Source organism: Impatiens glandulifera, chromosome 6, assembly GCF_907164915.1.
Source record: "Impatiens glandulifera chromosome 6, dImpGla2.1, whole genome shotgun sequence".
Classification (NCBI taxonomy): domain Eukaryota; kingdom Viridiplantae; phylum Streptophyta; class Magnoliopsida; order Ericales; family Balsaminaceae; genus Impatiens; species Impatiens glandulifera.
The window spans coordinates 51,177,252-51,195,411 of record NC_061867.1 but is presented as its reverse complement, the minus strand read 5'-3'; the positions used below and the strand labels follow the sequence as shown (position 1 = coordinate 51,195,411).

The window sequence follows — 18,160 nt, the reverse complement described above, 5'->3', positions numbered from 1 at the left end:
AAGGAAATTAATATTTATTTAAATAAAATGAATTAATTAATATAATTAATTTTATTGAGTTTTAAAAAATTCTATTCTCAAAATAAAAGAAAGTTTGGGTTTGATTCGGCCTGACTGTTTATTCAAATTGATTTGTTTGGACTTCTTTGGATCCAGATCCCAAAACATAATTCACACTAAAAAAGAAATATATAATATTTAGATAGTTTGTTTTCATTTGGGCCGGGATTTAAATTAACTTCCTTCATCAATTTGTTTTTTTTTTTTTAACTTTAACCACGGTATTTAATTTCGAAATTTGCTTATAAACTGTCTAATATAAAATTTATTTGCAAGCGTACTTTATTGCACTTCAATGAAGCTAACATCACTTATATTTACATTGTAAAAAAAAAAAATAAGCAATTGCACTTCAAGCCTCACCTCTATTTAACTCGAAAAGAAGCGATCATATTTCCATGATCGAAATTTTTATATTCTTTTGTCCCGAACGAGATTTAATAATATAATATTAATGCTGGATTATTGTTGGTTTTCAATAACAGTAGAATTGATCAGTAGAAAATTAGCCTAAGCAAAGCCATTAAAATGTATATGAAAATTAGCTTTACAAAAATCATTCAATGAGAATATTTTTTAAACAAATTATAATAATGAGATTATTATCATATTTTAGAAACATTTAATTGAAAACCATTATAATATTTTTATATTATTAATCAAATTTAAAATTTTAAATATAAAATGATTAATAATTAAAAAAAAATTATATAAATCTCTATAAAATAAAGTGAGATCAAATAGGTTTTATGGGTTTTTTATTATTATTATTATTATTATAAAGTTTAACTCCGTTTCATAATTTTGTTAAGTTAAATAATTTTGACACTTTTTGACAAGTTTATATACATAAATAGAATTTTACAACTTTATAAATAAATTTAATAACTTTATAAATAAAATTGACATTCTTAAAAAAAAAAAAAAAAAAATTAAATAAAATTAAAAAATAAAAATAAAAAAAATAAAAAATAAAATTAAATAAAAATAAAATGTTTTCAAATGTAACCTCGAGAGTTAATAATATGGGGAATCAACCATGTGGTGGTGTTCCCAAATCAACAAAAGGAGAAACAAAACATGAAAAATAAAAAAAGTACTTTCAAAACATAGAAATAAATCATCAAATCCCATAACAGAAAATAGAAGACAAACAAAAACATAACTTATACTTACTCAGTCATGTTACCATCATCATCATGATCATCATTTAGTTCAAGATCAGCCAGCAGTTCATCCAAAGGCACAGAAGGCACATCCTCTCCATCAGTTACAGATCCCATTTCAGACATCTGATATTCCTTATTCCTATATAAAGATATATTAAACCTCAAATCAGGATTCTCCTCCAAATCCCTCAAGAAACTTTCATATTCAGAATCCCTCTTCTCTTCTTCTCCTCTAAGTCCTCTAGCATTAGGATCAATTTCCATATTCAAAGATTTCAGCTTCCAAGACCGCACCTTCTTTCCATGTTTCCTCAGCCGTTTCTCTTGATAACACTTCTTCACTAAGATCACTTCAGGAACAACAAGACCTCCTCTATACTTATCAAGCTCCATATCATTACTATTAGCACCATATAAGTCATATCCAAGAGCATAGTCTCCCGGATTCAACAAATGGCCCAAATGAGTTCTTATGTTAAATATTGTATCATTTCTACCAAAATCCGACACTCGAGCAACTTGGGCATCAGCCATTAAGTACTTGGAACCAGCAATGCTAACTTCTGAGGAGATTACCTCAATATCTAGAACAACATACTGAACGAGCTGCTGACTTGTAAGTAGTGATTTGAATCCGACTCGCCAATACTGATCGGCGTCTAGAAAACAGTGTCTGAGGCTAATAGGGTCCAAAAGGGATATAGTGTTGCTAACTTTAATGCAAATTACCATTGGTCCGAGATTTCCCAAGCTGTTTGAAACTTTCGAAGGTAGACAGATGAGATCTTCGCGACAGATTGGGCATATCTCGACTGAAAAAGTGTATTTGTAATGGTAAGTATTGCTCTTTTGGTCTTGAGAGACAAGTTGTTTATCGTCGCGACTTTTGATCGGAACAACCTTCCTTAGAAACTCGATGAATTTCACAGCGTGACTCCTGTTACCAAAGAAGAAATCCATTCCCTTATCCAACTGGATAACTCTTATGGATTTGACTGCAGCATCGTGCTTGAGTATAAGCTGCTCAAGAAAGAAGAATGATCGTCTATGAGAGACGTGTTGCCTTAATTGGACTGCGGCCACCCACTGGTCAGGATTCGCTTGAACTCTGGAACAAGATTCACACATGTGATCTTGAACTACAAACTCGACTACATAAGATTGCTCAAGTATAGCCCCGTTAAGGACTTCTTTCTGAACAGTGAGTTTCACTTTTATCCTCTTCGAGTGAGGCTCTGTCCAGATAAAATCCGCATTTACCAGCCTGATTTTGTTTATATTCTTCAGTCTCTTTACGCAGAAGGTTAGAAGTTCCTTAGATTCCAATTGGGTTTTAACCCATGTCCTTGGTGGCTGTAAATAACTATCGCATTCAGGGCAGTGTATGATAATCACATGCTTTTGTAAGCCTTCTGTGATATCAACTTCTGATCGAAGACACTTCACACACATGTTGGCAGCATTAGGGATCATTGAGATACCACATTTACAACAGAGAACATTACAGACTGTTTTCTGGACGGTGAACATGGCTGATTCCATGGACATTGCTACAGACCTGAAGGAAGGATGAAAATAATCAATGAAACATCATGATTTCATTCAAAATCAATGTTCTGTCATAGTTTTATTTGTTTGGATAAGAAATATCAGATCCTAATGAAGTCAAAATTCTCTAATTTGTCTAAAAAATCCACAATACAAAAGCAACTATGAGATGAATCGAGGAAAAGGGTTTTCAAATTTAAGCTGACTGAAGACATTATATTGCATGATTCATCTCATAGTTTAAGCTATAAAAGAAACGGGAATCTCATAATATCCGATATAAATCATATAATTTTCAGAATAAACATCTTCACCTGTTTCACAGATTAGGAGATTTCAAGAGAAAGGTAGTAATGGAGAATCTCTTACCTTGTTTTGCCTATAAATTGTTGAGAAAGAGACTGCAGAGAATTTCAGGTATACTTTTTTTTTAGGTTTCTTCTCTTATAATAATTCATTAAACCTAATATTTTATTTTAAAATATTTTTAATTAAAATTTATTTATTTTGAAAAAAATTCTTAAATAAACATTAATGTTTTCTTAAGTTTATCTTAACATTATTATTATATTATTTTTTTTATAATATTAATATTTTTAGAAAATTCTTATTGGTGAAATTAATTTCAAACTTTTAAATTACATTAAATAAACCTTTTATATTAATAAATTTATTTTTATTGTAAAAAAATAATTCTGATTTTTTTAAAGAAAAAAGTGAGTATATTATCAAAGATTTTAATAAATAGTTTTTATATGTTTAATAAAAAAATTACTTTGAATACAAAAATAGGTAAAAAAATAAATAAAAATAACCCATTATTAATTATATGATTTAAAAGTTATATTAAAATAATAATAATAATAATATAAATTTATAGATGAGAAATGATTAGGTGAGAGAATTTGGTGAGAGAATGACTTGGAATAATCTTATTATTCACTGAAAAATCAAATATATTCTCTATTTTCTCTCTTTCTGATCACTTTTATATTTTTCAAACAACCAATGAAGAATGAAGGTGATGTCAAGTCATTCCCTCACCAAATTATTTTACCAAATTTCATCTCTCTATCAATCCTCTTTATAGATATATACAAATATTTAATTTTAATTATATATGCTTTTAAATTAAGTCTTTTAAAAAAAATATAAAATTATTTTCCTTATTTTAATTTTAAGTTTACAAAATAAATTGTATTTTTTTATTTTTTTATTTTTTATTTTAAGTTGAAAATTTAATAAAAATAAATAATTATTAATTTTAATAAGTAATATATATATATATATATTAAATATATTCATTAATAATAAATTGCAATAATTTTTTTTTTTTTATATATATATTTTTTTTTTTTTGATAAATACAACTTTTAGTTATAGAAGAACCTGATTTACACACAAGGATTGATTCTCCTAATTGCGGTCTTGTTTGTACTTTATAGCACAAATATTACTATTTTTATTACCATGTGTCTAGTGTGGGCAAATTAAATGTTCTCAATCAAAATATATATGTAGGCAATTTATTACTCCAACATATAACATATAATAGTTAAATCAATATTACATATTAATGAATTGATTTGATCAATTAATATATATGAATGGAAAATTAAATTTGGAATATGCATACAAAAACAATAGACATGGAAGTTTAGTTAAAGACTACTTAGATGTATGACGGTTACTTTTGAGTCGTTTGATGAAAACTCAATTTGAGCTTGATTATGACCAAGTTCGAATCGGCTATTTGAGTTGAACTCGAACTCATATAATACTTGAACTCATATAATACTTGTTCGATGACTTTTCGAATTTTTTCGAGTCTAATAATATATAATATTTTTTTATATTTATTTTATTATTAAAATCTAAAATCTATAATTTTTATTTTTCATTCTCTATGTTCTATTTCCATATATAAAACCCACATTATTATATTATATTACTCATAAAAAGAAACTCTAATTCTCTATTATATTATAATAAAAATATATTCACAATTATATAATATATATTTATTTATTTTTTCACAATTTTTCTCACTTATTCACAAATAGTTTTTTTCCCCTATTTCTCTCACTTATTCATAAGCACTCTTCCCTATTCACAATTTTTCTCACTTATTCACAAACATTTTTTCATCTATTGTCGCTTCATTTTTTTATATTATTTCATTCGATAATTAATAAACTCAAGTTACTCAATTATTTTTTTGGTACGTAAGTTTGATATTTTCGTTTTGAAAATAAATTTTGGTTTGAGTTCGAACTCGAGTTTGAATATTTAATTTTAGTTTTAAGCTTTTCGAGTCAAGCCGAACTTGTAGGTAAGGTAAATAGTCAAGTCGAACTCAAATTTATAAAATTGTTTGAACTCGAATTCGAGTCGAGTTTAAAAATACTTAGTCGAGTCGAACTCAAGCTCAAGCTGGTTTGAGCTCGGCTCATTTGTAGCCCTAGGTAGATCATAGATGTTTAACATACCCATTAAAAAAATTTAACCAATAAATAAAGTTCAACTGAGCTGGAGGAAAGAGTTTGTACTTAAGCCAATGTCAAAAGAATTGGGAACGACGAACGACAAGGTCTTATGAATTATAAACATGATTCTTTTACTACAAAGAAATTATAAGAGAGAGTCCACTCACCCCGTCGGAGAGCATAAAATTACGTCGATTATAAAGAGAAATCATCGTCTCAATTGTGAATTTCTCACTTGTCCCCACGATGCATACCCCTCGAAAGGGGCTTCACCGTTGGGGAAAATGATTGATCTCAGCACATAGGTTCAGCTTCTTGCTTAATCACTCAAATTTGAAACATATCGTGATTCCTCATTAACTAACCTTGGCATATATAATATTATAAGTGTACAAATGACGTCAACACCGCACATCATGTATAACCTCAAAACAAAGGGTGATGTGCCCAATATTATAACTACTGCACGCAAAAAAGGCGAAGTTTGGTGATGTACCTTTTTTGGTCTTCATTTAATTTTATTTTTTATGGATTTTTTACTTTATTGATTTTTTTGTTCAAGGTGTAAAATAATACTTTTAAAAATAACCAAAAGTTTATTTCAAATTAAATATCGATTATTATCCCCAACAAAGTCGCTAGAAAAGTTGTAACGTCAAAAATCGATCTTTTTTGCAAAGAGGTTTTCGACTACTCGATAGTCTCATAATTTACATTCCTCTCAAATCTTGAGTGAGACAAGGAACCGAAATAAAATGTCTTGACTATAGTGCATTTAAATATGTAGATTTAGAGTAATTTTGATTTTTTTTTTAAGTCTATCTAATATTTTACTTCTTAAGAAATTAGTAAAAAAAAATATTTGCGTATTCAAACGCATTTTAGATATTATGTTTTTGGGTTGTTGTTTGGTTACACGTGAGAAATGGTATCATCGCTATATCTCATGTGTTCGTCAACATGACAGTCTCTACTTCAAGCTTTTTTGATCATTTAAAAAATATAATTTTACACTTTATTTATTTATTCAATCATAAGACATTCATTTAAAAATGAATTCAAATTTAAACATGTGTCTAGTTTGATATCATTAGACGATAGCTGTAGCTAAAAAATGGTGCCTAGAAAGTAAATGGAAGGTTAAGTTTAAAAAAACAAACTAAATACACGTCCTTATCCAAAATTCTTTGACACTTTTTGAACAAAATGAAACTAAGGGCTTGTTTGCGGAGGTGTTTTTTTTTTTTTTTGTTTTGTTTGGATTTTTCAAAAAAAAAAAAAAACTTGTTTAATTAAAAGTATATATAAAAAAAATAGTTTTTATTTATTTTTTACCAAATTACCTTTTATCTCTCTAGTTTTTTTATTTAATAATTAATTTATATTAAATAAATGTAAAGAATATTTTTTATATTTTAATAAATAAATAGATTGGTAATGTGATTATTAGGTTTTAGAATAAAAATGAGATTTTTTTTCAATAACTCATTCATCAAACAAGCTCTAATTGCAAAAATTGCATAAAAGTAAGATGTCATTTCAACATGAGATTCAATACAAATGCATGCATTGCATAATATCATAATATCATGGTACCTTCTTCTTTGTAAGCCAACTCACTATAATTAAGATTTAAAATATATTTCTATATAATAATAAAATATATATATTTTAATTAATAAATTGTATAATTCGATCAAATAAGAAAACGTATAAAAAGATTAGTTTTTTAAAATTATTTGAATAATCATATAAGATTATCAGTTGATGTCATACCAAAATATTATTATTATTATTAAATGATCTAGTTCTTATGAATAATTTGTTTTACTTAGGAGATGTAGCTCAGTAAGTCGTCATCACGGTTATTTTTGTTCTTTGGATTAATATTGTTTTATTTAAGTATTTTTATTATTATAGTTATGTTTATTCCTTGGTTTATTTCTTATTCTTCTTAATAATTTGTACCTTATTTATTATTATTCACCTAATTTATATACCTCAAACATTCCATGCCAAGTAATATTGGGTATAGTCTTGAAATGATCTGATCATTTGAATGTAGAGTACTACCTTGTAGTTTCAAATGATTGATGGATTTTCAAAAATGATTTTTTTTTTTATATATAAAATTCTCTATTACAATTATATTTTATAATAACAATTATGATGGACTTAAATAAATGTATGAAGAAAATTGATTATTTTTATCCAAATTTTGAATCATTTTACAAAAACAGTTTAGATTAATGATTGTTTTTGCTAAATGAAATATATATTTTTTTAAATTATAGATCAACTTAAATAATCTATCATTCTTATAAACATTTTTTTATCAATCAAATCAATTTATTACTATATCTTTAATAAAATAAATATGTTATTTAAAACTAACAAAAATATATTTATTTTTACAGAAAAAATATCAAATAGGCCTTAAAACTAAACTATATTACTATTTATTTTATGAAATAGGACTATAATATATATACTTTATATCAAATAAACTAATTTTTGTCATTTCCTTTTCCAATTTTTTTCACTCTTTATCATTTATCTTATTTTATATCAATTTCAAGTCTTTTACTAAACAATTAAATTTCCAACTTTTGATTATTTCAATTCAATATTAAATGAAGATATATAATTGAAATTTTATTGAAAAATAATATGTTTATAATAATTGAGTCAAATATTTGATGTTTTGTATGTATTGGGTTTATTTTAGGCCACTCAACTTGAAATTTTTACATAATTTAAAAAATAAAAAACAATTATAATTTGACTGATTTTGTTTCTTTTCTATAAATATAAACTGAGACAGCCCGGTCAAGCGATGTCCCACTGGTTCTGAGTGAACCACTTTTGTTATTTTTATAATTTTTTAAAATCCACTTAATTTGTAACTTATTAAAAGTATTATGCTTTCTTTTTGTTATAAGTTTTGGAGTATATATTAAAATTCACTCAATTTTGTAATTTATCAAAAGTATATATTCAAAAAATATATAATGTTAACATGTCTCTTCATAATAAGATTATGGATGAAAATAAAACGGATTAAAGGGTGAATGAACTTACTATCCTCAAACGAGAAGAAAATTCAATAGTTATTTTAAAGGATTAATGCGTATTTATGTTTAGATAATGATAAGAGTTGTGTTATTTATAATATATGACCTTAATTAATTTTATCTAACTAAGAACATAGTTTAATTTTTATTTTATTTTTGAGTAGCTAGGTATATAGTATTATACTACTATCATTATTTTTACTTTAATTTAAAAGGTTTTAAGTATATACTTCTATTCATTATTAATACACAAACCATATTTTTCTGCCTTGTTCTTCTTAATATTATTATTAATTATTTTTCAATTTGCAAAAGTTTCATTGTCTTATAATACTTAATATTATACGGAATTTCAGTTTGTTTGATATTACAAAATTCATAGAAATCTAAAAAAAAATACAAAAAAAAAACTCTTACATAATTTTTCTCTTAAATAAATTGTGAATATTTAAACCACAAAAATACAACAGTCTATTTATTATCTTTAACATAATTTTTAATGTAATGGTATTAGCAAAATCAATGTCATGAAGAAGTAAGCTACATTCTTTCAAACAAGTCCTCCTTAACCATTATTTTTTCAAATAAGTCTTATAAATGAATATGATCATATATAACAAGTTAATGTCATGCATGTGCCCACTTTTGAAAATGTTGCATGTTTTAGATGATACGTCCAAATATTGATTTATATATTGTCATAACCTTATTTAAAATAAAAACAATGAATGATCACATGCCTAATTTAACTCCCTTTCTCTCCTTTTCTAACTTGTCCACATCTCAACAAATTAATGCAGTGTTTTGTTTGAATTATTCTCATGTAATAATATATTTTAGTGATTAAACTAACATTGGTAATATATTTTTGTGACTTATGAGTGCAATAAATATAATATTAATGTTATTGGGTTGACATATTTTTTATCATTCATTTTTTTAAGTTTGAATATGATTCACTTTTGATTGCTTACTATTTCAGTTTTGATTTTGATTTCCCAAGTTAGTAGTTGTATTTATATTTCTATTTGATTTAGTCATTTTTATAGCGTGTATAAAATTTTGATTGAATCAGTGTATAGTTGTTTCGATTATGATAAAAAAAAAATATATACATGGGAACGAGAAAAGAAATGGCATGAAATGACTTCTTGAGCTGGCTCTCGAACTCGGTCTCATCATTTTGTTAATTCACCCTGAAAAGTACATGAGTTTATTCAAAATTTTAAATAAATTTGGGGGTTTCATTTGTTTAAGTTCAATTTCAAAATAAAAGTAAAACTTGGCAGAATTTATGCAATTGAACTCAAGCTAGCAAAACAATATTAGACTATAATTATGAAATTATATTAATAGAAAAAATAAATTGGACACATACATTTCTTTTAAAACTATATTCCAACCATTTTAAATGTAAATTGAAGAAAACTTTTATTCTCATTTTCTTTTCAATTGTTTTGAATAATTTTATATATTAATTTAAGAGTAATGATAGGATAAAGATTGATATTATTATGAAAATGATAGTTCATTTGGAGTTTTAATTTTTTTTTTTGTTTTTCTCTTTTAGCTAGGCCTACTTTGTTGCAACAAGAGCTAGCTAGATGACTCTCATATATGGATTCAAACATTTGAACTATTTTCTACCATTTTTACTTCTTAATTTATTGGTCAATTTATTTGAATTTTATTAAAGTTTGTAAAAATATTTACAAATATTACACTAAAATAATCAAATTCTTGGATTCAACACTTTCTCGTAACCAAACAACGAATCAAGAAAGAATCATAATTCACACGTGTTTTACGCATTTTCTCTTTATCGATTTCTTACGAAAAAATCGATTAAAGACTTTCATGACACCAAAGCTTTCTCTTTTTTAGTTAAACAAAAATACTTACTAAGTATTGGTTTACCTACTGAGAACTTGTTTGAAATAATAATATTTTTTCTCCTTACTTGTTTGAAAGAACGTGATCTTCTCTTTATTGGACCTACATGGTTCTAATTTAAGCATTCATTTCCCACATGTTACATGCTACACTTGGTTTTGTTTGTTTGTTTGTTTTGAAAGTGGGCATAAGATATGGACTAAAAAATTAAATTGAGTATTTAAATATTATGTGAAATATTTTAAAAATAGATCGAATAATGAGAATATTATTGATTATATATACATTAAGAAGCTATCCTCGAATGCGCAGAGAAGTTCCCACGACGTACGCGCTCCTCCATGTATGTTCATTTTGCATTTTGCATTTTTAGCCCAATTAGTTTGGTGTATAAAATTTGATTTTTTTTTTTATTTGACAGCAGAAGAAGAGAAGAAGATATAAACAAGGAGAAAAAACTGAAGAAGAATGGCTGGTACAATGAAGAAGTTGGTAATGGCGGTTGTGTTGGTGGTGGTGGTGGTGACCACCACATGTCCAAGTCCAACCGGTGCTGCGATCTCATGCGCCTCCGCGCAGAGCATGATTGCCCCATGCCGGGGTTATCTCCTGGCTACCACCGTGGTGCGGCATGTTGTGCATCTGCAAAGGCGCTTGATAACATCGCCTCACTTGGTGGTAGTGGAGAACAGCGGGGAGTCTGCTCATGTCTTAGGGACATGTCCCGGACTCAAGTTGGGAATCTAAACCTCTTTCACTGCAGATTCCTACCTAAGATATGTGGGTTGAAGTTTCTAAACTTCGACCCTAAACCCTAAACCATCAACCATAATCTATCTATTTATCTTTTGTTATGTCTTTCTTTGTTGTGTGTTTATGGACATGAATCACGTTTGCTACATTATTGTGATCTGTTTGTTTCATTATTATATGTTTGCTACATTGTCTTTAATTTATACATGATGGTTTGTAATGTTAGATTTATTTTTATTTGCTTTTTACTTGTATGTATTGTATTGTATAGAGTTAGCTTTGCTTCTATATATATGCATTTTTCTATGTTTTATAATTGACAGGGTCAGCTAGTATTCAACACTCAACAGCATCACAACTCAATCCTCTTCTTCTTCTTTCCTTCTTGGTAAATTTAAAGATATTTTATCTATTTATTATTATTATTATTAATATTTTTTTTATTTCTTTTTGCAGCTTCTTTGGCTACCCAGTTGGTAGAAGAGTATTAGGAAAGAAGAAGGAATATCTAATAATAATATTATTATTTATTATATAACATCTTCTATTCATAATTTTTTTTTAGTACCTTTCATTTCTTTATTATTAATGTATATATACCTTTTCTTCCTCTTCTTCTTTCTTACTTATAAGTATGGAACCATGATCTCATTAAATAATTGCAAAAATAAAACATTTGCATAAAACAAATTAAATATACTAAATTCAATTCAGTCCTTTCATTTTTCTTTTTCCTTAAATAGGTAAAAGAAAATTAATTTTCCTTACCAACAAGTACTTGGTATATTTCAACTTCAGCTTCTTCATGATCATCTTCTATTAATTAAACATAAATATTTAATTAATTAGCCAAAGATACAAATAAAACTATATATTATAGTATTGTTTTGTATTTTGCTACTTTTGGAACTAATTCCACTTATTTACAGTAGTACCCTTTTTTTTGACAGGAGGATTTAGGATTCTGTAATTGAATTTTTGTTGGCAATATATATAAATTTATATTATTTTGCAATCACAAATATTCTCTCGATTAATTATTTCAATTATATTATTCACTTCTCATATTTGTTCCCACTTGATCTCATTACTCAAATATTTTTCTTATTATTATTACTTTTTTTCAATTTTTATTTATTTTGATATTTTAATTTTAAAATGCTGGCTTTGGCTTGTTAAAATTTGAAAAGTAAGACTTTATCAACTGCATTAGACGGGATTGGGTGGTCTTTAGATCCCATATATAGTTTGTTTTCAGGACTTAATTATATTTCATTGAACATATATATATATTATATATTGTATTATTGTCTTGAGTCCGTTATTCTTTTTCTTATCTTTATTACTACAATAATAAAAGATTTGTTTGAGTTATGCAACTTACATTTATAATAAATTTTACATTTTTATTAGAGTTTATTAGGTTTGTATTTGATTTTGAGCTTGGGCCTGACCAAGAGTTATTTAGGTTTATTACATGAATGTTTACTCTATAAATATGTGATTATTAAGAGAGACATAATTCTAGAGAGATAAAGTGTGAGGCAAAAAAATTTTGTATTTTTTCTTCTTCTTTATAGTGAAATCTGGTGGTGCCTGAAGTGGATGTAGCTCAATTTGAGTAAACTACTATAAATCTGTTTCTTCTTGTGTTCTTTTTTCTTGCATTTTTACAGATTGTTTCAAGCTGGTCGGATTTGGGAGATACAAATCCTAACAACTGGTATCAGAGCAGCTATGCTAGATCTGAGCATTGGAAACAATGGCGAGTGAGAACAGTATAGGACATGGGATTGGAAGATTTTATGGGACAAATTATACCTTCTGGAGAATGCAGATTGAAGATTATCTTTATAGAAAGAAGTTTCATGTTCTTTTGAGTGAGAAACCAGAGAAGATGGATGAAGCTGAATGAAAACTCCTTAATAGACATGTTTTGGGAGTTATCCGATTGACGCTAACCAAGATGATTGCTCACAATGTAGCAAAGGAGAAGACCACCATGAGTTTGATGAAGGCTCTTTTTGATATGTATGAGAAACCATCTGCTAACAACAATGTACACTTAATGAAAAGACTCTTTTACTTAGAAATGATTGATAGTACTTTTGTCACTACTCATTTGAATGAATTCAATACAACTGTGAATCAATTGCTATATGTTTAGATTGATTTTGGGGATGAAGTTAGTGCTCTGATTTTGTTAGAATCTCTACCAAATAGTTGGAAACCTATAAGGGCAACAATTAGTAATTCAGTTGGAAATGGTAAACTAAAATTTGTTGAAGTTAGAGATCGTATTCTTGCTAAAGAGGTTCGTAAAATTGATTTTGGTGAAACATTCAAATGTTCTGCTCACAATGTACTACGTGACGTTTATAGATGACTCGACAAGAAAGGTATGGGTATATTTTATGAAGCACAAGTCTGAAGTATTTGCTATTTTCAAGAAATTGAAGGCTTTGGTTGAAAATGAAACAAATCAAGAAAGTTAAGTGTTTGAGATCCGACAACGGAGGTGAATATATCAATTCAGATTTTAAAGAGTATTGTGCTGTAAATGGGATCAGTATGGTGAAGACTATTCCCTGAATGCCTCAAGAGAATGGAGTAGTTAAACAAATGAATCCAACATTGAACGAGCGTGCTAGAAGCATGAGATTGCATGCAGAGCTGCCTAAAATATTCTGGGCAGAAGCTATTAATACTGTTGCCTATTTGATAAATAGGGGACCCTCTGTTCCTCTTGAATTCATAATTCTTGAAGAAGCCTAGAGCAATAAAAAGGTAAACCTTTCTTATTTGAAAGTGTTTGGTTGTTTATCATATGTTCATATTAATGAATGTGATAGGAGCAAGCTTGATCCAAAGTTTAATAAATATTTTTCATTAGTTATGGTGATATCGAGTTTGGTTATCGTTTCTGGGATAATCAAAATCGGAAGATCATTCGTAACAAAAATATTATCTTCAATTAACAGGTTCTCTACAAAGATTGTATTGGGAAGACATCAGATGGTGATTCCAAGTTGGAAGAGACTAGTACAATCGATTTGAGAGAATTTTCAGATGTATATATACCGACTGTCGAAGAAGAACAATGTGTTGTTGAAGATGAAATCGTCGAGAACGTGGCCCTAGAGGCAAATCAGCAAATACCGGTTATATAGTTGAGAAGAACATCAAAGAATCGAAAACTTGTCGAGAGGTGGTCTCCATCTCTAAACTATATATTGTTGACAGATAGAGGTGAACCTGAATGCTATGAGGAAGCAATACAATTTGATGAATCGGTTAAGTGGGAGTCTACGATGAAAGATGAGATGGACTTTTTGACGTTGAATCAGACTTGGGAGCTCAATGAGCTACCAAATGGAAAGAAAGCACTTCACAACAAATGGATCTTCATGATTAAAGAAGAACATGATAAAATCATGAGGTACAAGGCAAGATTGGTTGTGTAAGGATTTCACCAGAAAAAAGATATTAACTACAATGAGATCTTCTCTCTAGTAGTTAAATTTATGACAATCAGAACTATTTTGAGTTTGGTTGTGAAAGAAGACTTTCATCTTCAACAAATGGATGTCAAAACTGTTTTTCTTCATGGTGATTTAGATGAAGAGATTTATATGCGACAACCAGAAGGATTTGAAATCAATGGAAAAGATGAGCTTGTGTGTAACTTTTAGAAAAGTATGTATGGTTTAAAACAGGCTCCAAGGCAATGATACAAGAAGTTTGATAGCTTCATGAAAAGTAACAATTTTCTGAGGTGTGAAGCTGATCATTACTGCTATATCAAGAGATTTAATAAATCGTACATTATTCTACTCCTCTACGTTGATGACATGTTGATTGATGGAGAAAGCTTGTATGAGATTAACAAGCTCAAGAAAGAGTTGTCTGAAAAGTTTGCAATGAAGGATTTGGGTGCTGCTAAACAAATCCTTGGGATGAGAATTTTCAGGAATGAAGAAGTTTTCAAGCTTTCACAAGAAAAATATGTGAAGAAAGTTCTTAGCAGGTTCAACTTGTATGATGCAAAACCAGTTACTACCCCATTAGCTAGTCACTTCAGACTATCTAAAGATCAGTCATCTTCAACAAAGGAGAAGAAAAATTACATGGCCACTGTTCCGTATGCCTCTGTCATTGGTTGTATTATGTATGCAATGATTTGCATAAGACAAGACATAGCACATACAGTGGGAGTTGTTAGCAGATTCATGAGCAACCCGGGTAGACAACATTGGGAAGCAGTAAAGTGGATACTACGATATTTAAGAGAAAGTACAGATCTTGCTTTATGTTTTCAAAAGTCTAATATGGGTTTGAAAGGATATGTTGATGCTGACAATGGTGGTTATGTTGATAGTAGGAAGAGCACAACAAGGTACATTTATACTCTAGGAGGTACTGCAATCAGTTGAGTTTCAAAATTGCAGAAGATTGTTGCTCTTTCTAGTTATGAGGCAGAGTATGTTGTTGTGACAGAGGCTGCTAAGGAGATGATGTGGTTACAACCCTTTTTTGCTAGAATTGGGTCAATACTATGAGGGAAGTGTGTTGCGATGCGACAGTCAGAGTGTCATTCATTTGGAAAATAATCTTGTTTATCATGGCAGGACGAAGCATGTACAGGTTCGTTATCATTTCATCCGGTCAGCTTTAGAAGATGGAGTATTAGCTCTTGAGAAGATTCCCGGGAGTGAGAATCCAGCTGATATGTTGACGAAAGCTGTGACAAATGAGAAACTGAAGTTGTGTGCAACTTTAGTTGGTCTTCTTCATTAAGACACTGGATGGAAAGTCACTACCGATCGAGAGATGATGAAGTTAGTCTCTAAGTGGGAGATTGTTGAGTTATGGAGTCTACACTTATAATAAACTCTATATTGTTAATTAGAGTTTATTGAGTTTTCTTTTTGGTTTTGGGCATGGGTCTGACCAAAATTATTTAGGTTTATTACCTGAATGTGTACCCTATAAATATGTGATTATTAATGGTTTACATTATTAAGACAGAATTTTAGAGAGATAAAGTGTGAGGCAAAAAAACTTTGTATTTCTTCTTCTTCATAGTGAAATCTGATGGTGGCTGAAGTGGATGTAGCTCAATTTGAGTGAACCACTATAAATTTGTGTCTTCTTGTGTTCTTCTTTCTTGCATTTTTACAGATTGTTTCAAGCGGGTCGGATTTGAGAGATACAAATCATAACAGGAATTTGGTCAGCCATCAACCACTTTGATTTTTTTTGTCTTAGGACTCCACATTGACCCCGTTATCAAGAGATTGTCTCATTTTCATTTTATTACAGATTCTAGAAATATTTTATAATTATTGGCTCCGAGAACAACTTCATTGGACTCGGTGTGTTTCTATTAGAATCGGTACACTTAGGTTCTTACTTTCGCAATCTAGATAGTGTCTAGGTTAATAACGAGTGATGATTTTAGTATTTCAACCAGTGCTAGCTAATTGTTTTGGCAACTCGGTTTATCGGGTAAAATTGGTACAGTTACATTTTTGAAAAAATGGCAAGTAGCGATTTCAATACCTCAACCAACACAGGAGCTTTTATTTTTTAATACCACTGATATATCTGATAGAATCGATACACCTGCGTTCTCGCAAAACGATAAAGAGTGATTTTAATATCTCAACCACAACAAGTACTTTTGCACTTTTATTCGTTTTTTAGCTTTGAGTTTAAACATCTTTTTTAGGCCGTACTAAGAGATAAGAAGTCCTATATCAATTGTGACTTCGGTTTTGGCCTCAATATTTTCATTCTTTTTACAAATTTCCTACGAGAGTTAATTTTTCTTATCATATAGAAATACATTCCAATATGATATCTTTTATTCATAAAAATTTATGAAACGATCAATTTCCTTTGAAGACAATCCTCAAAATGATAGTATATAATTTACTCTTACTCATTTATTAAAATCATCATGTTAATTTTTTTTTCATTTTTTTCATTTTTTTTAGAGGGGTCAATGTTTTGATCGACTGAATCAAAAAATAGACTGTTTATATATCTGCCAAAATAGGATATATATATATATGTGTGTGAAATTTTGTTATCATGACTGTTAGAATCCAAACCACAATAAACGAGGATAAAAGCAATAAAGAAGAACGAACACCAAGATTACGTGGAAAACCCTTTACGGGTGAAAAACCACGGGCAGAAGAGAAGATTTCACTATAACAAAGATTGTACAGATTTTTGGTGGACAACGTAAAACTGTTCGAAAGAGAAAAGACGGCCGCAATCTCTATATATTGTCTAACCCTAGAATATGATGTAAATTAAAAAAAAGGGGCAAACCCATTAAGACTACAGGTCCATATAGTGCGGGCAAAGCCCGCTGACCCAACAAGAATTCGGGCCATAAACTATAACAATCTCCACCTTGAAACGAATTCCAATCTTTGATAGCATAACCACAAAATCAAACCTCTTCCACCAAAGCCCCTAAGGGCATAACTCAGCAATGAAGACCAACCAGGTTCAAGCAATGCTCAAACTTGGTAATGGGAAGTGACTTGGTCATCATATCTGCAGGATTATTGTGTGTACTCACCTTGCTCACAACAATATCACCACGAGCAATCACATCACGCACAAAATGATACCGTACATCAATGTGCTTAGTCCTCTCGTGAAACATCTGATCCTTTGTTAGAAAAATAGCACTCTGGCTATCACAAAATATTGTAGAAATCTGCAAATCATTACTAAGTTCGCCAAACAAGCCTTTCATCCAAATTGCTTCTTTGCAAGCTTCTGTAATCGCCATGTACTCTGCCTCTGTAGTAGACAAAGCAACTGTAGCCTGCAACATAGCCTTCCAGCTAATAACGCAACCACCAACACAAAAAATATAACCAGACAATGATCTTCTCTTATCAAGATCTCCAGCGTAATCTGAATCAACGTAACCGACAACTCCATCTCTACTTTTCCCAAACTGTAAACAAACATCAGTAGAACCACATAAGTATCTGAGAATCCACTGAACTGCTTTCCAATGTTCCTTACCAGGGTTTGCCATATATCTACTAACAACACTAACTGCATATGCTAAGTCAGGTCGTGAACAAACCATAGCATACATAAGGGAGCCAACGGCACTAGAGTATGGCACTCGCGACATATAATC

General features: G+C 29.2%; 1 protein-coding gene across 1 annotated transcript; it reads right to left on the bottom strand.

Annotated features, from left to right (window-relative positions):
- Positions 1 to 1,195: 1,195 nt before the first annotated feature.
- On the bottom strand, positions 1,196 to 2,792 carry LOC124941932 (60S ribosomal export protein NMD3-like). Its single transcript, XM_047482316.1, has one exon. It carries the CDS (start codon positions 2,775 to 2,777, stop codon positions 1,233 to 1,235), a length of 1,545 nt encoding a protein of 514 aa, XP_047338272.1. The 5' UTR covers positions 2,778 to 2,792; the 3' UTR covers positions 1,196 to 1,232.
- Between the last annotated feature and the right edge of the window lie 15,368 nt (positions 2,793 to 18,160).